We start from the raw sequence: 27,206 nt of genomic DNA on the forward strand, positions 1-27,206 counted from the left end.
GTATCAGAGTGTACTATAGATCATCGGACTCCCGAGAACTTCCTGAGTCCGACCATCATCTCGTTTTATTCCTGACACAACAACTTTTCGTTTTATGGCGATCTAAAGACAGGAGGCATTTCTGCTTTGCTCACAAAACAGCTCTGAATTTTAACATGGGACTTAATGGGAGAACAGGAGGGCGCTGGCTGCACAAAACGTCTCACTATTTAAATTCAGTAAGTCTCTCGGCTTTTTCGAGGACATCACACGAAAGAGGACAAGTTTGTCTACAAACTGATCCCAAAATTATGCGTGTAGAGTGTAATTTGTGGCCGTAGCGACGAGAAAAAGAGAAGATTTTCAGATCCTTTTTAGACTCTGTGCCACTCTAGCACGCACTCTAGCGCGAACATTCCGCGCAATACACACCCATTATAATCTCAAAATTTCCCGCCAAACGATCACTGTCATTGAACAGTGACTGATCAAAAACTATAGGACCAATCAAAATGTGGATGAACACACCAATAGACCAGACTTGGGTCTACATTTTAAAGTTGAAATGAAGTCTCTCGGTGAATGTATGCCTGAGCTACAGATGTTTGAAAAACTCCAATTTCAATCTTGTTTTTTTCACCGGTCCCATTCATTTCTTATGGGAAATTTATCGCAGTTTTTCACGTCTTACGACGCGAAAAACTGCGATAAATTTGAGAAAAGTAATAGCACACCGATCCCGAACAATACGCACGTTTTGATATATAATTTGCGAGGGTTTTCTCAAAGCTGCGGGGCGAGTTTGAGGACGAAAACTTGGAGGAAGATGAAAAATAATAATAAGAAGAAGAAGAAGAAACGCGCGGGATAGTAATAAGTGACTCGGGGCTATGCCCCGAGTCACTGGCTCCTGCAGCTATGAAATAGCTGTAGGAGCCAGTGACTCGGGACGTTGCCCCGTGTCCCTAATAAGAAGAAGAAGAAGAAGAAACGCGCGGGATAGTAATAAGTGACTCGGGGCTACGCCCCGAGTCACTGGCTCCTGCAGCTATTTCATAGCTGTAGGAGCCAGTGACTCGGGACGTTGCCCCGTGTCCCTAATAAGAAGAAGAAGAAACGCGCGGGATAGTAATAAGTGACTCGGGGCTACGCCCCGAGTCACTGGCTCCTGCAGCTATTTCATAGCTGTAGGAGCCAGTGACTCGGGACGTTGCCCCGTGTCCCTAATAATAAGAAGAAGAAGAAGAAGACACGCGCGGGATAGTAATAAGTGACTCGGGGCTACGCCCCGAGTCACTGGCTCCTGCAGCTATGAAATAGCTGTAGGAGCCAGTGACTCGGGACGTTGCCCCGTGTCCCTAATAATAAGAAGAAGAAGAAACGCGCGGGATAGTAATAAGTGACTCGGGGCTACGCCCCGAGTCACTGGCTCCTGCAGCTATGAAATAGCTGTAGGAGCCAGTGACTCGGGACGTTGCCCCGTGTCCCTAATAACTAGTTACTATGTAGGACAGGTAATTAAGTAAAGCAATTAGTAGCATAGCACAGTTGTAATACCTTGAATTCCTCCAATCAGAAACAAGTTAGAGTGATTACAGTCAATCCAGTTAGATTGTCTTCTTGCTTACAAAGAGGAGCAGGAGGTTACCAGCAAAAATAAATGTACCTTTTCCATAAGATGTATGTTTTGAATGCCTGGTGGTTTCTTGGGGGCCAGTAGAACAAAAAGTGTAGTGTAGTGAGCATTGACAAGTCGCCATGTTTGAACAGAAAAAAAAGTTTATGAAGTTCATCCTCTGGCAAATACAAGGGAAATTACATCACTGTGCAAGAAAAATGAGTGAGAGAACACATGAACGTGATGAGAGTGCAAGAGAAAGCGAGTGAGGAAATGGAGAGAAAATGAAGGGGAGGGCTCAGACGGAAGAGAGGCTGGAGGAGAGCGAGACCTCCCAAACCCTCAACGCTTTCTGTTGACTTTGACAGTAAATAAATGACACTTTGCACAAATGACAAAATGTCACGTTAATTTGTGCTACCAGATGGAAAGCAGTGCAGTACAATGCAGAGCAACGCTGGGATAGCAGGTGGCTAACAGTTGATACGAACGACTGTGTTTCTACCCCACAAAACCAGAGCGAGGTATCGGAACAGACCAGGCACCAGCAGGCCAATCATCATCAGCCATTTAGAGGGAGGATGTGCCCATACAGGTTTGGAGCCAGCTATGGGGAAGGTTCCTGCAGCCCATTACTGATTATCGGCTTAAAATTTAGCCAGCAACATAAACCACAGGAATATGTTGTTAATTCGGTCCCATTTACAGGCTATAATTAGATCAGGGCTGTCGTTATCAACAACCGCTATTTCAGTGGTGACTTTAATCTCAAAATCAAGATGCATTTTCACATTCAAACATGTTTGCGTCATCAAGCCATCACTTTTTTTTTTTTTTTGGAGCGTGATCTAATTAGTGTGTGTATGTATTGACTAGCAGTTGGAGTGGGGTGTTTACTGTTCCCTTTTTGTAATGTCATTTCTGGTATCTCATTACATGTAATCAGTGTCTCCCCAACCCCACTCACTCCTCGGCAGTCACCCTTAAACAAAGACCTCCACACAAGGGCACTCTTGTCTTTTGTGTGCAAAAGTACACACGTGGACGCTTTCACACATGTGTGCACCGCAACAACCGATGCCATTAGGACCACCGAATAATTGCTGCAGTAATGAAGTGAAGGGCGCATCAGTGCAGAATTGAATTGTTTTCGAGACCCAACTGCGTTACAGTGATGAGTCAAACAAGAGCAGTTAGGAAATATTTTTCTTGTTATAGTGCTCATTTAGATGCATACATTATTCAGGATTCTTCTTGTGCTGGAGGTAACTGGGGGTGGCTCTGAGTGTGTGTACATGTGTGCTTGCTCCAGCCTGAATATGTGTGAAGGGCATTGGATAGGTTCATGGCACATTTGCTGTTGGTCTTGGTGTGTGTGTGTGTGTGTGTGTGTGTGTGTGTGTGTGTGTGTGTGTGTGTGTGTGTGTGTGTGTGTGTGTGTGTGTGTGTGTGTCTGTGTGTGTGTGTCTGTGTGTCTGTGTGTATTTTTGCCCATTAAATCACAGTGCGTGCACACAGACAAAGGTCCATGTGTAGATCAAATTAAGATACAGTGGAGGGGGATCGCCTCCAGTTCAGATGTGTGCACGCATGCATGCAGGTGTAGATTAAATTAAGATACAGCGTAGAGGAGTTGCATTATACACTTCACGATGAGTGGTGCATGTTTGTGTGTGTTTTGCCATCTGCAAATGCCAGGCAACTGAAGCGCCTCAGGAGTGATGTTCTGTAAGGTTCAAAAGCCTGTGCCGGCATTTGTCCTCCGTCCTTTGTACCGTGGTAAAAGAGCACTCCACCCTGTCCTTGCCGGTGCCTCCCTGGCTCAGTGTCCTGCCCTCATTAGATCATTCAGAACGCTGATGCTTGTCCTTCAGGACTTGCTGGTTATATATCGCAGATATACCAGGTCAGGTATTATCGTGGAAGCATGCATGCATCTCTGCGTGTCTTGGACAGTATTAAAAATTTCTAAGCAATATCAATATGAAGACTTTCTAGTTCATTTTTTGAAAACCAAATCAGAGCTAAAATATAAGGTCAAGTTGCATCGCTTTTACTCTATATTCCGACTATTTCTCTGCGGTGATATTTAAGGTGTTAGAACGCGTCGGACGTGTTAACTCCACCCGCACCGGACTGACATTTTTTTTTTTCCATGTAGCACCTTCGATGGTGACACCGTCTGTCTCGTGAATCCAAAATGCTACAAAACAACCGATGTTGCATTATTTTTAGAGGCACAGTCATCCCCATTCACTGTAACATCACCAACAGCCGCCTCCTCCTCAGCAACATTCGTGTCTCTCAGTGGGTCTGCTCCCTCTGTCTTCGCTCCATGTCCTCTCCAGCCGCCCCTGATATCCAAATCCCAACCAGTTTAACTGGTCGTCTGTAAGATCAAGCAACCATGGAACACACAGTGTGATGATAGATATCTTGTACATTTAAACTGCCATGTATTTTCACTGTATTTGTACGGTTCTAGGGCTCATGTGTGCACTTAGAGCAGAGGGATGACATAGTCGTTCACAGTGAATTGTAAACAGTTAAAGCTTTATTCAAAAGGGGAGAAATAACGCTGTAATCCAGTGAACACGGCCATATGTTCCTCCTCACTGCATGCCTTTAAAAAGCTTTGAGCCGTGATAAAACACACTCATGCACACACACCTAACAGTTGATGGCACTCTGTGGATGTTAATAAATTATTTTGCTCAGCAGCACTTCATTTAAAAGTCAGACTACTTTGGCCACAACATCTCTGCTGTTGTGTGAAAATTGTGTACAGTGTAAAGCTGCAGTGGCGTGACCTTACAGGACCAAAGAAACACATTCACATACTTCCGTTTAACATACGCACAGGAAAAAGTCCCATGCGATCACCGTAGAACCGAGCAGTACGTGCAGAAGTGAGCTCTGGCAAGGTTTAAAGTTACATGTCTTTTCACTGTCAAGAATCAGTTAGTGTTTGTATTTGCCATTTACGAGGATAGCAGCAATGTCCGAGGCTTTAAAATTAGAGTGTTTGTCTACTAACGACAATGGATCGGAGGCAAATGGAACCCAGTAATTGTCCAATTTTCACACCATGTTTAGCCCTAGGTCAGGACCCTCATTAACTGGAGTTATGGATTCATTGGCCCTGGGCTTACAGTCATTTCACACTTGCAGCAAACACAGAACATGGGTTAACCACAGGGTAATTATAGTTTATATATGTGTATTTTTGTGGATCTTAAATTCAAATTATGTATTGCTTTTTATTTAAACTACATTTACAGCTTTGGTTTCCGTTTGCTTCTTATTTGTTACAGTTTTATTGTTGTAAGAAATGGAAAAAATATATATTTTCTTTCGCTGGGTCTTTAAAAGGAAAATCAAACTGTATACTTCTCTCATGAAGACCATTAGTCCCCTTTATTACTGTGTGCTTCATGTGTAAATGAAAACATGTAACAGTGAAAAGCGCTTTGCGTTAGAAGTAGCTTTGTGTTCAAAATAAGTGCATCACTCTCTAACAGACTGAATAGCATAATTAAAAATGCAAGGGTGCATACATTTGATGTACTTACTGAAAGAAAGCCATGGCATATAATTGCATTGAAAGTACTACAAAGTGGACTGCCTCAAGCTGATGTAGCTGCTGCACAAGGTTTCGAATGAAGAGCTTTGGTTTTTTAAGTAGGTTTAAAGCCGGCCGCTCACATTCGCTTAGGTGGTTAAGCTTAGGTTTTGTTTTCATGCTAATTGCTGTTTTCTAACACTGGTTAAGGGATATTCTGCACTTTAGTCCAGTGGACACTAAACCCCACTCCAGATCAGGGTTATCTCGTCGGTAACACTTAAGGTTCACATTTTAACCATTAACTAGTTGCTTATTAGCATGCACATTAGTAGCATATTGGAACTTTATTAGTCATCATAAAGCACTCATTAATGCCTTATTCTGCATGAGCTTATTCTACATCTACTAGGCCATTAACAAAGAGTTAACGCTCAATAACCTCCCAATTGCTACTTATTTATCACTATCTTTTGGGATTCTCTCCGAAACACTTCGATGAATCCAGGGTAGAATCAGAAGTAATGGGACGATCATTTTGCAATCAACGGTGGTTTGCCGTGAGCATTGTGAAGGTGTTCACCCTGAGCTCTGGTTTTCTGACTCTCAGTTAACAAACATGAGTGTGAAGCCAAGAAAAACTCACCCTTTGTTTCGCCTGTTTTGAACTTTGCTGCCCCCACTCACGAGGTGTACACCTCCAAAACTTGAATGAGCACTAATCCACTGGCTGAAAAGAATTCACCTTGATTGGTGGTTTTTCTCGATTTGGCTTCCACATCTCCATTTAGGATTATGTGTCTTAAGTAATCAAGTCAGGAATCATTTACATAAATTATGTCATTTGCTCCGAGGATATTTTCAGGATTACTCACTTTGCTCAGTCCATTACTTTTAGATGCCACACTCTGTGCTCTGTGATCAGGTGGTATGTAAAATGTGTGGCATGTCGCTGTGTTGCATTGATAAACAAAAGTTTGAAAAAATCTAATTAACTTTTGCAAACTATCAGATTATTCCCTCGTTGTCAGAAGTAAGAGACTTGAGGAGGCGCCAACAGCAGGAGCTAATGCGCTGGCACTTGGCGCACGCCGCTCCTGATAAGAGGCATTCTTGCTCTCAATCTGTTAGCACTCTTCTTCATCTTGTTCTCTCCTCTCTGTTTTCTTCACTGCAGATGTGACTCAGAAAACCGTTACCTTGGCAATCCACTCAGAGGAACCTGTTACTGTGAGTAATTCTCCACTGGACAGCTACTTGCTGGAGAGACAGCTCATATGCACACATACACACACACACACACATGCACACACCTCTTTGATTATTCTTGGCTATTCTCTCCCTGCTTCCCCCTCTCTCTCTCTCTCTCTCTCTCTACTTCTACACTTGCACTCTTCCGCTCGGGGCAGATGGAGCATTTTAGCACTTTGGCACCAGGGGCGCTTGTTCGGTGACAGAATGACTTGTCGTGAAAATGTCAAGTGCATCAGAAGGAGTGAGTGATTGAGCTAATCAAGGAGACGGAGGAGTAAAAATTCTCCACTTGTCTACTCACTCAATCAATCACCCACCTACTCATTCATTCATTTAGAAAGTTGGCTAAATGTTAGTTTGACTTGAGTGTGAAGTACAAGGAAAACACATCAAGGTGATTGATGCAAAAAATCTGCATTGTGAAAAACAAAACAAAACAAAGCATAAAGTTGACGCCAGTGCCGACGAGCGATAGCAACTCTCTGCCTTTGTATTCCTGTGTGTGCTACATGTTGGTGTTTGTGCTTTGTGTGTTTATTTGCATGATGCAGCGTCCTTCACGGTGCAGCAGTATGTCTCTCTTTCAGCACTGAGCTGCTGACAACAGAGCCTTTGCCAAGGTTTTGTCCCTTTTTCGAAATGCCGTCAATGAGGAGAAGACAGGAACTAAAGGCCCGGAGCTGGCTTTAACCTCTGCACACCACTGGCACTTCTTCTGGGGCTCTGTTCCGCAGCATTGTAAACATGACACTCCTGACTGAAAAGCCATCGAGCATCAATTAACATGCCGCTCTCATTGTTAGCCAGCTACTTCACTGTGTTTATTAGCTGGCTTCTCAATCTGTCCAAAGTGAGGCTTGCGGGCCGAAGCTGGCCTGCTGCAGGATTCACTTTGGCCAACCAGATGTTTCTAAGGGGAAAAAAAATGACAGTATGAACTGCTATTGTTTGGTTTTAATTTCTTAGAGGTAAAAATAAATTAAATATGTAATTATTAATTAAAAAGCTAATTATTAATCGTTTTAGGGTTAACTAATGTAGGTGGGACCTAACTGGCGGTAGATGAAACAGCAATTCATATGTGACCACTATTAATTAATCATTTGTTATTAATCGCTGCAGGGGAATTTTTTCAGAGCTTGCTGTCAGGGTCAGGTATCCCTACTTCTCTGCTTGATGAGAAAATTGTGCAGCCTGATTGCAGTCATTGGAATTGATTGCAGATATTTTTATTTCACTCGTCTCCATCAGTCAGTCTGTCGCTTGGAAGTTTCTTTTGATCACATCACATAGCACACATCTGTCTGTATATTTATGCTGTCATAGTAGTAACAGCAGTACAGTGTACACACAGCTGTGTACATTCATGAGACGGTTGCCTTGTTATGTACACTGTCTTGTGGAAGCACAGGAAAGGAAATGACACCTTTCTTTCCTGTCTTATTTTGCACATAGACAATCTCCTGATCGACTACCAGTTCACCTTCAGCCTCATCCAAGAAGATGATAATCACTACACTGCCATCAACTTCATGGCCTCACCTGAGCAGGTAAGAAAACGTTCTCAGTCAGCAACAGGCGCAGTGAAACCATAAATTGGTCCCTTTATTCTCTGTCAAATCTCAAGTCACATGCTGCCACATTTAACTTTTATGAACATTGATTGGTGATTTTCTTTCTGTGAACGCCAGAAATTTGTACTTGGAGTCTGGAGCAGCCTGCAAATTGTTCAAAGCTGCCCGAATCCTTGTTGAATTTCATGGCCTATTTATAATGTATCTGCTTTTATTTTGTGCTTTCTAATTATAAGGCCCTTGTGTGTTTTGTTTTCTTGTGATATTCTCAGTTTATCTTATATTTAACTGTGTTGTGGTGTTTTTATTTTTTCCTTCTGAAGGCAAACAAGAACTTGGACATGTCCATCAATGCATCCAACAACTTCAACCTCAACATCACCTGGTCGGTGGGATCAACAGGTACTTTCACTTGATTTTGCAGTGTTTTTATTCTGTAGTAAATGCCTGATTGAATAATCTGTCCATTTCTAACAAAGTTTAGTTTTTATTTTATTTTATTTTTTATTGATCTTTCCCATTGTGTTGTAAATCCACCCATTAGTCTGTGAAAATACATATTTCCAGTTTAAACACTGTCTTCTGCACAAATTTGAGGACAAGAGCAAAAACAATTCTGCAATAGAAACATTTTTATTGCAGTCCTAACAAATGACTGAGATCACAAATTCTTTTAGATATTGTTTCAAATGAAGTCCTATTTAAATGATCTAAAAATGTGTACAAAAATATTCATTCATCATTCTTCTTAGTGTTGGAAAATCACCTAAGCAGACATTCAAACTCCCAGAACATGTCCAGATCTGCCCTGCTACTGTATAACTTGTCACTACCATATGAAATGATGCACACTCAGTTTGTGCCACACATCAGTAAGAACCCAGTTTCATCCACCCAGGGATTTATTTGAACAAGTAAAACTTGTCTGATAAAATATATACTGTCTTTGTTTACTGTCAATGGCAAATGTAATGACCTACCTCCTCATCAACGCAGCAATAATGAAACACACCGTTCAGATATGCTTAAATATTTCATTATCATGTTTCAGGCAAAAATCCTTGCTTAATTATTTCCACTCCTTTTTTAATTGTATGACAGTAATGACAAAAGTTTCCACATGCTGCTGTTAATATCATGCAATTTCACTGCTAATAAATGTTCTTAACCACCAGATTTCTCAGGCTTTAGACATCGAGTTTCTAATGTCGAGACTTTGCTTTAGCTTTAGAATCATTAAGTCAGTTGGTGCAACAGGAACAATAATGTACCTTCTCTTGTTAGTGTGTACTGTGTCACCGTTGAGTGGATATTATAGGTCCCCTGAGGAAAGACACCCAAGGACACTGCAGTCGTCCAGTGTCACCGTTTATCTGCTGCCCTCCCCTCCTCTCAAGTCGTCTGCCACTTTCTCCCTCCCCACAACACTGACATTTTCCAACCACTAAAACACGTTAACCCCCTGTGCTCCCCTGCACCGCCTTAACCTTTTCGGAGCACCGTCATTAATATTTGAAGTTGGGTCCCCTTTCCCCCACCAAGATACTGTGTCTCAGAAGGAACGGGAGCCTCTTCACAATCGACAAGAGCGTGAAGCGCCTTTGGGTGGGAGGAGGAGGGTGATTTCAATTAAGATAAACATGCTCACGTAGCCACACTCAAGCTGTCATTTTCAGTTCTTTTGTTTCAGAGCTGTGGGTTGGAATGTCAATGTTGAGGACCCACTGACATGAGAGAGAATCCAAAATGACTTGAAACATTTAGATAGATAGAAAATAGACTTATTTTTTTGGCTGGAAATGCATTAGTTTTTATTTTATGATGATCGTATATAAACAAGACACTCTTCGGTTTTGAACTCCAGAAATTTAATAACACTTAATCAATACTGAACATAAATGGACACAAACAAGTTTTTATAACAAATAATAGTTGATCTGGACAGATTTTTGCTGTCCTTATATAGACCGCACCCGCCCCAAGGGCATTAAATACTAAATTCATTGTCTCAGGTAGACTAAATGCATTAGCTGACAGTGGTGATGTGCATTCAAATGATATATGTGTGCTAACATGACTCAGTTATGAGCTACGGGCAGCATCATTTCAGTCGCTCTTTCAAGCTGTGCTTTTCTCCCACGTCCATTTAACAGTAAAATATGGTTGACGTATAATTACACAATAAAGCTGTGTTAGGTCAACCAAATGACGTTTAATGCACTTAAGACATTATAATAACTGCTTATGAGAGCTTTCCTGTTGTCCCAATTTGCTTGATAAACTCATTAATGGATTCATAATAATATGTTGCAACCAGTCCAGCTCCATCTCTGCATGTAGGTGAGCTTTCTTTGTGCCAAAATGACGTTGTGTTGAACATGAACTCTGTGCCCCAACAGCTGGAACCATCTCTGGAGAGGAGGTGCCCATCGTGTCCAAAACTAACATCAAGGAATACAGAGACAGTTTCTCCTGTGAGAAGTTCACCTTTAGAAGCAACCCCAACATTACTTTTTATGTCTACGTCAGTAACTTCTCATGGCCCATCAAGATCCAGGTAAGGACTGTGTTTGTGACCTTGAACTGACTCCGATGACGCAGATAACATCAGTGATCTCATCCTTTCCTTGTCCTGTGTTATGTCGCCCCTTGCTTTCAAGTTGCTCACTAGATAGTAAGTCAGGCAGTTACTTCAGTTATTTGGCTAGTTTTATTTTTTCCGGTCAGTTAGTCACAGTAAGAACAGATTGACCATACAGCTATGATACTAAATTATTTTATAAAAAATAAAACAAAAACAAACAAATTATTCTCTTTACAAAAACCGATAGTCTGAAGCCTAGGCTTATTGTGCCTATCCTTAATATTACATTTAAATTTACTCTTATTACTACAACTGCTCCAGAATTTGACCCCTTTAACTGTCACACAGCTGTTTTCCCTCTTTTTTTATCAAATATAAATCTTCCTCTGAATGGATACCTGCTGTCCCTCATTGAAAACAACCCTTGAATATAGTCAGAAAGTGTTTTGTTTGTACAGTAAGTTTACTAGGTTCACTCATTTTAAGGCACATTAATTCATAAATAATGGGTCAGTTGGGTTGTCATAATTAGCATTAATGACAAATCTTCATTTTTATCGCCCTTTTTTGCTCTATCAAGATAGAATTTGTTTTAGTAGTGGAAGTGTTTCCTCATACTTCCACACAGTATGTGATGCATAGAGCAGAGTCAACAAGATAAATAATGAACAATGTCCTTAGGTTTGTGCAGTTTTGCAGTGGGTTTGGAAAGATTTAATTTCATATGAATAATGTGAAGTTTCCAATAGAGATTATGATCTATTATCACCCCCAAGAATTAGTTTTCAGACACAGTTTCAATTTCTACATCATCTACATCATTAATTGGAAGAATTACTTCAAAATTGATTTTAAGATTTTCAAACTCAATGAATTGTGTTTTACTGAGATTTAATAACAGTCTATTTGTATGAAACCACTTCTACAGCGTTTCCAATTCCCCCTCAGTATTTGTGTAGTCGTGTAAAAACATCTAATTGATGAACAATTGGTCCTCGTCCGACATACATAGAAAGAGCAGCCATCTTTGCAGATGCAGAGCTCCACTGTTGCTCAGGGTGATTTCAAGTGCACTTTATTCTAATTACTGATTTAATGAGCGATGGTTAGTGTGCATAGGTGCACAGCTGTTTTTCAAAGCAAAGCACCATTTAACCTTTTCCAGCCCTCTTTCTAAATGGAGGGGAGTGAGGCTTTCACATGGTGAAAGGGGCCAAATACAACACTGAAAAATACATACCATTTGCCGTCAGTTATTTTGGGGTTTGTAGGAAAACAACAATTAAGCTTTTGTCAAAAATATTCACGGGTTAGTCTTACAGGCAATAAAATTTAAATGGGCTAAAGGCCATGGCACTAATGTGAATGAAAATGAGAGACTGAGAGTGATGTGCAGTGACTTCATAGTAGAGAAAACACTGAAATTGAGGGAGAGGACAAGGCCGTTACTCTTTCAGATGTGAGATGTGAGCAGTGCTTTTTGAGCTGTCATCATTCCAAATAAATATGGTCTCTCTAGTAATTGTAGCACTTAAGCACTTAAATTTGTTAGAAATGCTCAAAAACAAATTTCCATACAATTAGTTCCTCTGTCTATAAGCAGCCAGCAAGCTTAAATGTCTATAATGTGTATCTGGATATATTTCCACAACTATTAAGATAATGTCAAAGTATGATTGTGCCTAGCTGAAGCCTCATGATCTCAGCAGTGCATTTGTTATGTACTTCTAAATTATTGTTTGTTCGAAGTTAAAAGTTTGAACATTTTCCCGCATTATCTCTGGTGGAGTTTATTGTAGTCAATTCACATTTAGATGTGGGTAAGTGTCACTGTCCCCAGGTGCTCAATTATGACTGCTTTCTACTGTATGAAGTTCGAGCAACTGCAATTTCTTCAATTTGATGTGTTCTTTGGCCAATTTTACACCTTTCATGAAAGTTTCAGGAAAATCGGGGCTTGTAGTTTTTTTTGTAATCCTGCTGACAACAACTCAAAAAATTGGACTGAAAACATAACCTCCTTGGTGGAGGTTATGATCACCCAACTCAACAGTTCCCCTCAGCTCTACGGAGCTTGAGAGCATCTTTCAGCTCGTCGTTTTGATTTCCCGCCCACACCTGTGTTTTCGTTGCTCTAAAAACCTGATTACCTCTACCTGCCCAGCACCAAGTAGCAGACAAACATAGTTACAGAGTAGCCGGTGGACATTTAGCTTCCAAAAAAAAGTTATTTTCCTCAGGACTGGTGGAGACCAAAGCGGAGCTAAAAGAGATGTAATACTGTTGTTACCTTCGTCAGGAGGCTAGCATCACGACTCCAAATCAATGCTAATGCTGCTCTGTGTCTGCTGGAGGTTAAAAGGTGAGAGGCAAAAAAAACCAAAACAGGTTTATTGCAGGTGTATGATTACATGTTTATTGACTGTTGCATGTTCTTCACATGGCTTAATTATTGATAAAAGAATAAAAGCCATTCGGTGTGCAATAATTGTGTTGCTAAAATTGTGTATTTAAGCAAGAAACAAAGAAGTTTAACAAAAAAATTTTAAAGAGATACAATTACCATTCCTGACAACAGCACATATTTTCCTTTCCTTCCGTGCTAATTAGCCTACCACCACGTATTGATTTTTACATTTGTTCTGCCCCTCCCTTTCGTAGGGTAGATGTGTGGACCACAGTGGCGTAATAACATCTGTGGGGTCAATCCATCTGTGGAGGTGGCCCAGTAATAGTTTTCTATTAGATTTCCTGGCGGAGAGTCACTTATTTTTTATGGGCTGGTCTGAGCTGTTAAAGCAAATAGCTTCTGTAACAGGATAAGGTCTCTCTTGTCTTTGTGCGCCTTTATAATGCAGGAGTAAGGGTGTGGAGGTTTTGTGAATGCACTCATGAGCCATTGTGTTCATGGTCCGAGTCCTTAAAATAATCATTTATATTTGGGTAAAGAAAGCAAGGAGAGTTCTTGAGCTAATGTTTTTTTTGTGACGTCACTTTGTGTCGCTATAATTGTTACCCAAGAGACTGTTCAATGTAATAAAAGCCCACTTGTAATGGAAGTACATTCTCAAATGGTGCCATTGATCGGCTGAGATTTATGAAATGAAATCAGATTAACCCTAAACCCACTGCTTCGACCTCTGGTTGTATGAAATCAGGGTTGCGAGCACAAAATAGCAGCGTCCCACTTACTGAAAGAGCCAGCGAAACATCTGTGTAATGTGTGCTTTTCGGTCATGTCCACCATGTCAGTGAGCATCTCATTTCAGATCAGTGATTCTCATTTTCGACTTAAAAAGGTTGAAAAAGTCAAAGGTGGGAGAAGTTTGTGAGGATGACAAAGCTATCAGCAAGGAGCACGAGTCTTCTGAAGACCCTGTCTTCTCACCTGATCACTGCTCTCTGTAGCTCGTCAATTACAGCTAATTGAGAAAGAGAGAGAGGGATATTTTTCTTCTCACACCCACAATGCATCCTGCAATGCGTTTGAATTCTGCACTGCCTTTGCCTTGCCTTTAGGTTTCTCATTGGGATGAATGCATCATCTGTCTGATAGAATGAATCACCAAAATAAGTACCTTTTGAATTTCTGCCTCATCAGCATTCAACATGTCGAACATGACGCAAATAATCCACCTCTAACAGCACAATTTGTGCCCTATTACCAAACCTTACGTGCCATCTACCAGAGGGGGCTCAATGCCGCTGCAGACAATGTGTTTGTGTGTCTGAATGCTTTCAGGGCAAAATGCCTTCAAAGCGTCTACAGTAGGCACTGACGTGTCTCTGTGATGTGGCCTATCAGATGTGATTTAGCTTCTAGCAGTGTGCGCAGTCCTTCTTTTAATGAAGGTACAACATGTTTCTGACCCATTATTCAAAGACTTGCACAGAGATGCACTACACAGCATGTGTACAGTATGTCACAGCAGATGAGTTGTTTGGGACATTATTGAAGGATGAAAATATATCATTTTATAGTGATATTTTGAGCTTTATTGGATTGTGACCTTTTATGTGTGTTCTTGTTTTAATTCACTGAAAAAGTTTGTATGCTGTGTAAAACAAAAATAAAAGCAGAATGCAATCATTTGCAAACTGTGATTACCAACAGTAGTTTTCTGAAGTGTTCCTGAGCTCATTTAGTAACATCCCTTATACGATCATGTGTTCACAAAGTGGTGAACCTCGCTCCATCCCTGCTTGTGAACGACTGAGCCTTTCCAGGATGCTCCTTTCATACCCAATCATGATATTATCACCTGTTACCAATCAACCTGTTTACCTGTGGAATGATCCAAACTAATGTTTTTGGAGCGTTCCACAACTTTCCCAGTCTTTAATTGCTCCTGTCCCAACTTGTTTGAAACGTGTTGCTGCATCAAATTCAGAATAAGAAGATATTTACAAAAATCTATGAAGCTGATGAGGTCAAACATTAATTATATTGTCTTTGTGCTGTGATTTAAACCCATGTTCATATAATGTTGGTTGTAAAATGTTGTTCCATTTACATTAATTTTTCGTTTTGCTGCCATGGAGTTTGTCTAATTTTTGGTCATTTCTCATTCTCTTCTTCTTCTATAATAGATCGCCTTCTCCCAGCACAACAGTATCATGGACCTTGTCCAGTTCTTTGTGACATTTTTCAGGTAAGAGAGCCAAATATTTATATTACTTATACACACTTGGTCATTTGTTTTAGCTCTAGTAAGCATTCAGCAGTTAAGAGACATTACCCACAACTTGACCCACCACCTCTTCATTTTCCAGTCTTACCTCTTAGGGCTTATTGAGCTACTTGAGCCCGTTGGACCAGTCCTTTTTATCGGAGTACTTATAAAAGCTTCTTGTGTCTTGAAGGCTTTTTTTTTTTCTTTTTTTCAAGTGGCAAATGAATGCCGGCAGCCTTTGAATAGGTGCATATCGCTCTGCAAGTGCCATCTAAAGAGAAGGCATGGCCGATCGAGATATGAGGGCTCTTAATGATTTTTCATCCAGAGAGCTGTGATGAAATCTTTTTCCATTGAAATGTTTAAAATGAGTCAATTGAGTTGTCTGAAAAGCACAGCAAAGTCTGAATATATTAAGAGAATGTGAGTGTAAGTGGAAAATCTATGCTTTAAGTTAGATACTGTCGTTTATAAAAAGCTTCAGAAGGTCAGCATTGACGCCCTCTCAAAGGATTTTCCCCTTACAAAGCTCTAAGCACGTCTAATCAGTAACACGGTGTCACAGGTTATTGGCCAAGGCTATGTACACACTAATGTGTTTTTGTTTTAAAATGGTGTTTTAAAGCGAAAACGACCTCCACCCTGATGGACGTTTTAGCACCGTATCAGGAATAATCTCCAGACTAACACGCCTGAAAAGGCATATCACATGACCATTCGAGTACACTGGGCATGCACATGCCGGTGTTTGGTGTTCGCCTCCTGCACATGTAGGCAGTAGTAGCAGGAGAAAATGCAGAATTTAACTGCACAGCTGCTGCTGGCACAGACAACAAGCTCTGCAATGCCTGTAATTTGTTGTCCATGCTGAACTAACTACTGGTAGTCAGGGCCCACAGATATATACAGGCTGATGTCATTTGATTTCTCCTGGGAAAAGGTTATGTGATGGGGCGAGACAAATCAGGGAAGGATACGCTGTGATTGATAAGAGACAATCGGGCTGTGTCAAAAAGTCTGTGTTTTAGGGGTTTTAAAACACCAGAAAAGTGAGGATGCTCGGTGTAAACGTAGTAAAAGATATGCGTTTTTAAAATAACACACATTAGTGTGGCTGTAGCCTTAATCTGTAGCTTGTGAATAATGAAATTTAATGTTGTTTGAAAAAAGACACCCTCTTTACCATAACTTCGAACTCACAAATGACCTGTAGGTTAGCTATTAAAGATTTAGCATGGTAATAATTTTTAAAGTGCTGTCCCTGCAGAAAGCCTAAAAGTAAAGGATGCTGTATTTGGATGCAGATATTTATTGTGCTATGGTAAAAGAGCTGCATTTAGGGAAATCTAAAGTCTGATTGTTAGACGTATTGTCAGACTATTAAGAGAAAGTGAAGCTGGTTTTAATCATTGATTATTGTCATACCTAGCACTGATAGTCAGTAACATAAGCCACCATGGTGCACTTTCTGTGTGTGTTCATCTTATTTCAAGGTGTGCTGCCCAGAGTAGCCGATGGAGTAACATATTATCTGTGTAGCTGTCAAGGTGGGAATAGAAGACAGCCTTTGCCCAAGGCACCTGCCCATCATTGCCCAGTCCACAATAACTTTCCCGAAAAGCTGTCACACCATCAGTTATCTTCAGCCTCCATCCGATCAAATTACAGTTGTATAGCCAAATTCAGGAGTTGTTGGAAGGAAAGGAGAGAAGGACAGAGCTTATTTTATCTGAAATGTGTCTCACAGCTACTTGCATCATTCGCACAGCACACCATTTCAAATCAGGTCACAGCACGGGCAGAGGAATAGGAAAGTTTTGCACAGCCTTTTTAAATAACAAATGAGTGAGCAATTTCCATGTTCCCATAGAATTGCACTTGTTTCTCTTGAAAACTGTTGTTTGAATAGTATTTACAAAACACTACTTCCTCTAGTAAATCATTTTCCTCAGACTTATTGAATTCTCGTGCTAGCTTGTGCTTCCTAAATCCAATGGAAATCAACCTCAGCATTCACACAGGATATAGCCTGTTTGCTGCCTAAGTTTGTGCATGTTTTTTTTCTGTCAGTTTGCATCATATATTTTCGTACCTTTGTTTTTTTGTCCATTGTCGTGTAGGTTATACTAATTCTCGAGTCTTTTCTGCATCCTTGGTGTCCGGTTCTCACTGACCCATAAACCCAGCCAAAAGTGAAAGGGCCCTGACGCAGTCACAATCCGTTGTGTGCGTGTGTGGGAGGCTTGAAGGGGATGAACCTGCGGGAAACATAATCAGCTTGATGACAAAATGTCAAATCACCCCACAGGGTTTCCAGACCTCCTTGTATGAGAGATGGAGGGCAGAGAAATGACGGCATGACTCGGAACAAGCTCTGTTTTCTGCTCTGAGTTTATTCAGACTGCCTTCCCACCTTTTCCACTGCAAGTCATTCAGACGCCAAATGTTTTTCCTCATTCCAGTGTAATCTTTTCATCTTAGTGACTTCATAAACAATATTTATTTGCACACTACTGCCTAAACTGTAATCTAATTAGAGTCTGATTGTTTTATGTGATCTGATTAGAGGCAGTGGAAACTCTCTAATAGGAGGCTGCGTTATACTCACAGTTATACTTATTAACAAAATCAGCTTTAGCCAGTGTGTGTGTGTGTACGTACAGTATATGCAGGTGTGTACACATACACATTTTGTAGTGTACTTAACACAACCCCTTTGTGTCTTGCACCTATTTTTCATCCAGATTATTTACCATTTAACTTGAAAAACTGCATTAGGACATGCCCTAAATGCACTTGTGCCACGGCCTTTAGACCGTGCGCTATCGATACTTTAAATAGGGCAGGCTACATCTTTCCCCAATATAAGTGTGTTTTAAGAAACATGCATGCACATGCTACTTATTCATCAGGCATGCAAACTTTTTCATGCTCAACTCCAAATAGCTAAGAGGTTTCAGGCGTAGATTTCTGAATCTTCTTTATTTTTTGAGAAGAAGGGGTTAAGATGTCTTCTCTATTTTAAGAATGCTTTTCACCGAGCTTCTCGGATCATGTTTTTTGTTGTTCTAGCAGCGTAAAAGCCTGTAGAAAGCAGGTATAGATATTATTGATTGGTTTCCCCTGTGGTAACTGTATCCTTGTGGTTACAGAAATGAGCATGTGATTATTAGACTGCAGTGTTGAGTTCAGTTTCTTCTCTGCCAAAGGCCAGTTTTCTTACGTTTCACATTTTGTGACATTTTGTTATTGCTGTCATGGTGATATGAAGAACATTGGGAGATCAGTAAGCTCAGGAAAATTAATTATGATGTGTAACAGCTTCCTGTCATGCTTTCCTCATAAATCCATTTGGGTGAGTGAAAGTTCACAACTGCTCTTACTAGAGCTACATATTAACCTACACCATGTCTGTAAGTACTTGAGAGGGTCTTTGTGTAAAGAATTTTACATTTGTCCTTCACTTCCTGAAGAAGCTAGAACATAAATCTTTGCAGAACTCCTTTTAATAACAGCAAAGCAACAGCACAGGAAAGTGGATTTAAGCTTCTTTACTGTCAAAAATAGTGACTATGAAAGCCAAGCATCTGTCTAGGGATTTTTGTCACTTCTGCCACATGAAAATGTCATTGAAGCCCACACAACACTCACCCCATTCACTGTTATCTTCAAAGGTGTCTAAGATGGTGCAAATACTTCTAAAAGAATGAAAAGGTTCCCAGCTTGTGCACCTCCAAAATAAATTCCACGTGCGATGACAAGACGTTTGAAGCAGAGAGTTTCCCATCACTCAACACTTTAATCCCACTTCCCTTCCTCGTCTTTGCTTGGTAGCCTTCTTTTTTTTGCTTTAACTGTGTTTGAGAAGCTGTATTTTCCAAGTGTTATCGCCTTCCTCACAGGCGTCATCGACTTCTTCAGAGATCCTGGCCAGAGGATCTAGCAGGTGTGGCAGGCAAATTGAAAGCCTATTTAAGTCTGAATATCTAACAAATGGGCTCATGAAATCAGAGCTAGTCATGCATCTCTGGTGAAATGTGGCATGTCCCCAAAGACGAGGGCTCCTTGGTTATATTACAGTATGTGTTTCAAATCCAAATATGATTGTCTTTGTTCCTGGATCAGGAACAGGGTCATGTTCCCTGCTAATTCAGTGAGTGGAGAATAATTAGAGGGAAATGCTAAAAAAGCGTGAGTGAGCAATCAGTTGAATTTAAAGCAAATTTATGTCAATGCTTGATGTGTTTTTTTTTTTTGCTGGCATTTATTTTTACCTACCCACAATGCATGCAAATCAAGCTAGCATACTGTAGCTATCTAGAAGATAAATGTGTTCCCTACTTAACACCCCACACAGATGAAACATCAACCATTTTCAAAAACCTGCCTCTTTAGCACATACACTCATAATCTTTACATTCTCATCTGCCACCAGGATAATGAAGTGGAAGATCTCAATCAGTCATATTTTTCTATTCCAGTAGCGCCAGGACCTTGCTGAATTTCCCTTGACTAATGATTTTACTTTTGGGTTATTAATTGAAGTAATCGGCCAAAATATTCCGCCTGCTCAGAAATGAACGTGTCACCTCTTCATATCAACTCTCCTGTTTGGTCCTCTTTTGAACTTATAGGGAAGCTTTGAGTATCTAAGTCCACCTTGATTCAACCAGTAGTGTTGTAGTTATTTGAATATATGAAGACAAACCAGTGGAAATACACCAAGTTGGAATATCAGTTGGTTAAAGCCAATCCCATGTCAAGAATAAAGGACATGTGGTCTCTGACACGTCCTAAATCATGTTGTGTGTATCGACAGAGTGCAGAACTGGAACTAATGAATGTAAACATAGAGATTCTTACAATATAGTAAACTGAAACTCACCAGCAAAGAGTGCATGCAGGCACCTTTTTAGTGACAGCTGTAGTCATCTTGCTGATATTGTTTCCTCTCTTCCATTCCAGTTGCTTCCTGTCACTGCTCCTGGTGGCAGCAGTGGTGTGGAAGATCAAACAGACCTGCTGGGCTTCACGACGGAGAGAAGTAAGTCAATGAAACGGTGTATACTCATCTGCAAATATCATTGCTCAACATGATTGGGGCCCGAAAAATAATTAGGAGGAGAAACAAATGTTGATAAATGAATCTGAAATACAGTGAATATGTGTGAGAGTCAAGTTACATGACAAAGGACAGAAATATTTGCTGTTTCAGTCTTTTGATTCAATTCCAAACCATCCTCAGGTAGAGCTGTTGGAAAGCAACAGCTGATAAATACCAGGTGTGTCAGCTGATTGGTCAGTTGCATCAGTTGAGTTGATGTCACAGGCCTAAATTGTAAGATAGAACAGCCCATATTAACACCCACTGCTTTCAGCGTTACGTTAACAACTTTAGTTCCTGTGACCAACGTTTGTTTCTGTTACTGTCAAATATGTCTTTAAGAAGCTTTAATCATTTTGTCAGAAATAAATGTGGTTAAAAGTAAAGCTAATTCAGATAAATTGTGAATTTGAGTCAAGTGGACTAGTGTAAAAAAGTATGAAGGAAGCAGGTAGAGATGCTGTGAGTGACTTAAGGAAATACAGAATTAAACATTAATATTCAGTGTTGGTATGAAAGATAGGGTTGAGAAAAGATGGGGATGAAAGGAGTGAAAGATGGGATGATTGGCAGTAGAAATTAAAAAGAGGGTAAGAAAGATACTGTGCAGGAGATTGAGGAAGAGAGCAAATGTATGTAAATTCACCCCCACTGCCCTTAACCCAAACTGCACGGGGTGGTTCCTGGTTTCTGTCAGAGCAACCATCATCTCCATCTGAATCCTGTATTCTCCGAGATGCTGTCTGACACTCAATAGCAGGAAGTTTAATTTAGTTCACATCCAGCCTTATGACCTGCAGTCTACTAATAAAGCTCCTACAATTTATTTCCCCTTTGGGGATGACATTGATAATCATAGGATGTGAATTTTATATCCTCTAATTGATATATGAAAATAAACAAGAATGATAGCTGCCGTGACAGCGAATCATGCCTATCCAAAGAATTAAAGCCAATAAAAATTAATGCAGGCAGATGCGCTCAGGTCATTGAAATTCTGCTCACTTTTCCTGTCTGCTCTTGGCATTCCTATCTGTTTGTCACTGCCCTTCAGCTGCCAGATGAAAATAGATAAATAGTTAAATAAAAATCTCCATCTCTTAATTTCAGGTGATTGAAAAGTTTAGTCACCGGAAGAACAAAATACATGCGCTTTGTGAGGTGCTCTCAAATATTTTTTCGCAGATGACATGCCAGCTCACATTAATTCATGACTCAATTATATATTATATTTACATGTGAATCTGAATCCATCCTGAACCCCCAAATCCACTGAGTTGGGTTGTCTAAGATAGGAAATTTGTTATGGTTATGTTTCTGGTCAGGTTTGTTGGTTTGTCAGCAGGATTATGGAAATCTACTGACTCTACTTTTCACGAAAATAGATGGAAATGCGTAGCATGGATCGAGGAAGAACCAATTAAATTATGGAATGGATCTGAATCAGGGCAGATACACAAATTATTTTTGACTTTCGTTAACATCGCCAGAGATGATATTTGGCCTTAGTGGAATAAATGCATACATTTTAAAATCCAGTTGATGGTAGTAAAGTTCAGTAACGACAAAACATGGCCAATTGTTGAAATAGGATGACTCCATTTTTGCATATCATTGAGGAGTGGACATTTGGCTTTGGTGAAGGTCTGTGCTCTAAGACTGTCCTTCTAATCACTAACTGTCATGCTACTGGACAGTTTTTCAAGCATTCGGATTTCTGGTGCATGGCTTTATGAACCTGAGAAAAATAATGCCTTAAGCTTCCTGTTGTGGCATTTCCTGGTGTCCTACTTTTCAAGACAAGTTGTAAAGAGAAGCTGTGAGTCGGTCACCTTTTCCTGAAAGCTGTAACAGCCTAGAGGCTAGTCCTCAGTGCCGTTATGGGTACTTGCAAGTGCTTGTTAGCGGCTTCCCATGTGGCAGTTCTCTTCGCCACATTTCCATAATACCCAAATCAGTAGAATCATTTGTTGTGATCATTGTTCAACTACTTATGGTCTTTTTTACATCCTGTCAGAGTAAATACCTTTTCTGTATATAACGGGGCATCACTTATATAAATGCTTGTGCCTGAATTTGCTTCTTGCGGCTTAAAGGTCAAGCAACCAAGAAGCACTTCTGAGCCTGCACACTTCATACTGCAATCAATCTAAGCTTTCTGTGCTGCTCCTATTACCGCCATTTGTACTGATAAAAAAAATACCCAGTTAGGATCACACCAAAAAAAAAAAAAATGGAGGTAGAATATGATTTCTTATAGCTATAGCAGCAATACAAAAGGTTCAGCCATTGCATTCTTTTCTAACTTTTGTCTAATAAGCTCTATTATCAGTGCCTGACAGGTGCAGACATAATCAATCGTTCTTCGAAAAAAAGCTACCCAGAAAACAAGATCTTCTGTCAGTAGAATTGGCTGCTCAAAGGACAATTAATCGCAAATCCATATATGTGTCCCAGAATGGGCTGTTTTTTTTGTTTTTATCAAGTGATACCAGACATTACAAACATTTGTCTCCACTTTCAGGCAGGCACAATAAAGTGTTTGAAGAGAGATTTGCAATGTGTTATTCGATCAGTTTCTGTTCAGCCAATCATGGATTTGATCAATTGGTACTGTAGGTCCATGTTGTCATGACGATGTCTGTAATAGTATCCAAAATGTTCATTGTTAAAGGGAATCTCAGCTGATTTTACACATCACAGGTCTTGGGGAGTATTACTACTGTGTGGGGAAAAAGCTGTATAAAGTATTCATGGATTCATAAATCTGTGTAAAATCTGATAAAGTGTCTCTGGTGATGTCTCTTGAGTCAGCATCAGTTGGCCAAAGTTTGAAAATGAAAGAAATCTGGGGGTGTGGAATTACAAAGAAGTGATTTTACCAGTCCTCAGTAACCCACCTCTCTTGTCTGCTGTGAAATTATAATCACAAGCGTTTCAGAGGACTCACTGTGTTTAGATGGTGCCAAACCTTGTATTATATTAGATTAACTAATTCTGTTCTGCCAATCTTGTCCATTGGTGAACTGATTGGCTCTTCTCCGAGCACTGTGTCCAGTTAATTTGAAAGGGCTTGTGAACAGCCCATGCACTTACGAGCCTTGTCCAAATATGGAATGGAAGGATTTGAGCTGAAAGCCATCTAATGCTCGCAAGCCGCCATCTGACATAAGGACATGGAATAAACGATTCTTAATGAGGCTTCTCGAGATAGCAGGGACAATAATGAGACACTGATCCAGCCAAGTGGCATATGGGTGTCTGGTACTGATTGAACTTTTGGACGTTTTTTATTGGCTCTCTGGTGTGAAATCTGTGTTAGTACTTATGGGTCGTGCTAAATCGAAATAGCAGAGTGTTTATATGAACCAGTTTCTCTGCATAATTTAGGACTTTTTTTGTGTTTGTACATAACACAGCTCATTGTCTGTGTGTAATTTTGAAAATTAGCTGTGGCTGGTGGGTGGAATAATAACCACGGACAGCCTCTCAGAGACTTAAAGCCATAAGGTGGTAAACGGGTAATTCCTGGTATTGACTTAATCCTACAAAGCTGATCTTTTCACCACACTAATGCACTAATTGGATAAGGGCTTTCCTTTTTGTCAGGAGTTGAATGGACTCTGTAGCAAAGGTGCAGCTGTTGTACTTGAATAATTTTAGTTGGGGATAGGTGACAAGACTTGGATCCTGAGTGGGGGACGAAGGGATGAAAAGACAACGGCTGTAAATGCCATCGAGGAGGACAAGGACTGACCTCTTTGAAGCTACCTGTGGGGGGAACAGATGGGAGGGGGCGCTGACATTTCACGAGAGTGCAGCACGAAGATGTTTTACACACAAACATGTCCTCTCTTTATCACGTTCACACACTCTTACAAACACATGCACAAACACGCCTCAAACATATGGGCCGACCATGCCGTACAGCGGTGATGTTTTACTGGTAGTCTGAAAGCACTCAGAACTATTATTTAGCAGCCATAAAAAGGACTGTTCTTTTTTCCAGTATGTTTAAGCATACCATTTATTAAATCCACCAACAGCTAATTAGCATCTGCGTATTGAAAGCTATCATCAGCCCAGAGAATTTGTCCTGGCTGTGACATTGACAATAGCTGTGGCCAGTTTGTAACTGATGGTTTAAATCTGCCTGCTATGTCAGCTGAGGACAAGATAGAGATGGATGGAAAGCCTTAGAGCAAAGGCTATGTTGTGTTGTCTTTAATGGTGTGTCACTGAAGTAGTTCTATACATATGGATGAGTTCTTTAATTTACTAAGCATCGTTAGCAGCTATACGATGGATTGCCATAGCATTTTGTACAAACTTTTATGCCGCCCAGAAGATGAATGCTACTGACTTTGGTGATCCCCCGACTTTTCCCTGAGCACAAACAGCTCAAAATATGGTAAACGTGTGACTAGCTTAATGCTAGCATGCTAGCATTTTCATTATGAGCATGGTAGACTCAAAACACTGCCGTGCCCGAGTCCTCACTGAGCTGCTAGCACGCCTGCTGCATTGCTGGACTGGCCTGATCCAAATGAATGAGTAGGCTGCCTTTCATTCACGCAGAGCTAAAATCAGCCTGAATGCAGCATTAATCTTGTTTCCTGTGAAAGACACCGTTTTAAATGCTGGCAGCGTGAGCCTTTGTGGAAAAGGTCAGTGTCAGTCACTTAAAAATGATCACAAACAAACCCGTTCTGATGAAGACAGCTGGATTTTGCTGTCACGCTTGCATTAACAAAACTTAAAGGACCGCATTACTTACCACATAACTCTCACATGTCCCTCTGCAAAATCAGCACAGTCTCACATTCTGCTCCTCCCTTGAAGACCTCAATCAGCAGTCATCGATTGCCATAATAAGATTATCCTACTCTTAAGCCCCTGGTCACCTTGATTGTTCCTTGTTCGGTTTAAAGTTTGCACTCTAATAATTTCCTCTACAGCTAATGATGATGGAGCGTAACTGTGAGTTCAGCTTAGGTTATAGCTTACTCTTGAAAGCTTAGAAGCAGTCCCACTAATGAGTAGAACAGAATCATAGAAATAGAGCAAGGTAACATTTAATAAATGTTTTACATCCATTTTATGTTAGAAAGTAACCTTTTTTGGACAGACAGGAAACAGGGGAGAGGGGTACAACGTGCAACAAAGGTCACCAGCTGGAGTTGAACTGGTGATGGTTGCGACCATGTAGCCATGTAACATGCGCTGTAACCATTTCTCACCAAGGTGACTCATTTTACTCATATTTTCTAATGAGCTCTGGGTACTTCAGCCGACACAGAACCACTCAGCCACACCAGCATCATGTCAGTGTGGTATGCAGTGGCTGTCTACTAGACTGGATATCTTCACTTAGTGATCTTCAGTCCATTAATCACCATGTGTGCAGATTGTGAAAGCATGCATCAACATGCAGATCAAAAAGGGAAGCTGCTACCAGAAAACACATTTAGTGGTTTTTCACTTTTCATACTTGTTAAACTGAACACTCGAGTCCTCAATTCAGTATTTTCTTTATCTGATTTTTTAATTTTATTTTTATTTTAATGTTTTGAAATCTGCAGGACGGCAGTCAGTGATCTTTGAAAAGGACAAAGTGACCTGCCTAGGTGTAGAATGTGCTCAGAGGCGGGATGACACTTGGCCCTTTTTATAGAATCCAATGAAGGGAACAAAATGCCGTATTCACAAGACAGATAAGTCATGCACTCACTTGCCAAATTAATCAAGTTGCATTGCAGTGCGGTGCATGTCCACCCTTATCACAACCATGAATGGCTCCAGCTTGCATTCTTGACAAAAATCAGTCCGCCGTTGCACAAATGTCGCCCTGTTCGCTCCTGCCTTTTGTCATTAACTTAGTATTCATTTCTAGCAGCTCTCTGGTATTGTACTGACCCTTTGATGATTGTATTCCCAGCACATTTTTGATGCCTGTGCCGGACACAGAGCAAAGCGCTAGCATTCCCTGACTTTGCTTCTGCTCACCTCTTGTGCTTTGTTGCTTTAAATGAATTCTGCAACATGATAAACAACATTACTGCTATCTGACATTTAGGATGAATGTTGTTGGATTTGAAGCGTTAGTGTTGGAAACCATAATAAGCCGTGAGCTGTTTTCTTGTTCTGCAACAACCCCGCCGGGCCCTCCATCCTGCTTTTTATCTTTTCGAAAAGGGCAGAATTTCTCATTCTGACCTGCGGTGGCCCAGCGGCTCAAATCTGTAGTTTTGGTGTTGCCGGTTTGATGTTTAATAGTAGAGATGTACAGCAATCTAACATTGGCCCTCAAAAAGAAAAAAATCAATCAGGTGATCAATCTCAATTTCATATGGCTGTTGTTTTTTTCTCAGCTTGACCTCCCCGAGGGAATGTTTTCAGAGTGATTCAACAAAACAGTTCTTACATAGAAGTGACCCGAACTTTCCCCTCATTCGCTTCCCATGAGTGTGCGTGTGCGAAGCGTTCAAAGTGCTGAAACATGTGCTGCATCGCCACAAATTATTATCAATGATACACAGAACAAGTAAAACACACTGAATGTATTTCTCAGTTTTAACCAGAGAAAATTAAAGTGAATCACATTGTTTGCCTCATCAGGTGTTTCAGACCCGTTTGAGTTTATTTGCTTAAAAAGGTTTATTATAGATCAGCTTGATTTGGGAACATAATGTTCTGAGCCATCTTTTTGTCAGCTCGCGTGAGCTCTTTTATTAGTTTAGTCTCTATAAAAAGCCATAGCTGATTGAGGTTCTGAAGAACTGTCTGTGCAAATCTATCTAATGAGTCCCTCTTTGCTAAATATCAGATATATTTGGGAGCAAGGTTTTTGACATATTA

General features: G+C 40.5%; 1 protein-coding gene across 1 annotated transcript in view; it reads left to right on the plus strand.

The window, feature by feature from the left end:
• Positions 1-27,206, plus strand: part of atrnl1b (attractin-like 1b) — a 77,585-nt gene that overhangs the window by 36,351 nt on the left and 14,028 nt on the right. Inside the window, exons 21-26 of the mRNA XM_041962874.1 lie at positions 6,337-6,389; positions 7,869-7,963; positions 8,311-8,389; positions 10,387-10,544; positions 15,162-15,223; positions 20,210-20,288. Of these exons, the coding sequence (XP_041818808.1) occupies positions 6,337-6,389; positions 7,869-7,963; positions 8,311-8,389; positions 10,387-10,544; positions 15,162-15,223; positions 20,210-20,288 (526 nt within the window). The remainder of the gene's footprint in view (positions 1-6,336; positions 6,390-7,868; positions 7,964-8,310; positions 8,390-10,386; positions 10,545-15,161; positions 15,224-20,209; positions 20,289-27,206) is intronic.

The sequence above is a fragment of the Chelmon rostratus genome, chromosome 21, assembly GCF_017976325.1.
Source record: "Chelmon rostratus isolate fCheRos1 chromosome 21, fCheRos1.pri, whole genome shotgun sequence".
In the NCBI taxonomy this organism is placed as follows: Eukaryota; Metazoa; Chordata; class Actinopteri; order Chaetodontiformes; family Chaetodontidae; genus Chelmon; species Chelmon rostratus.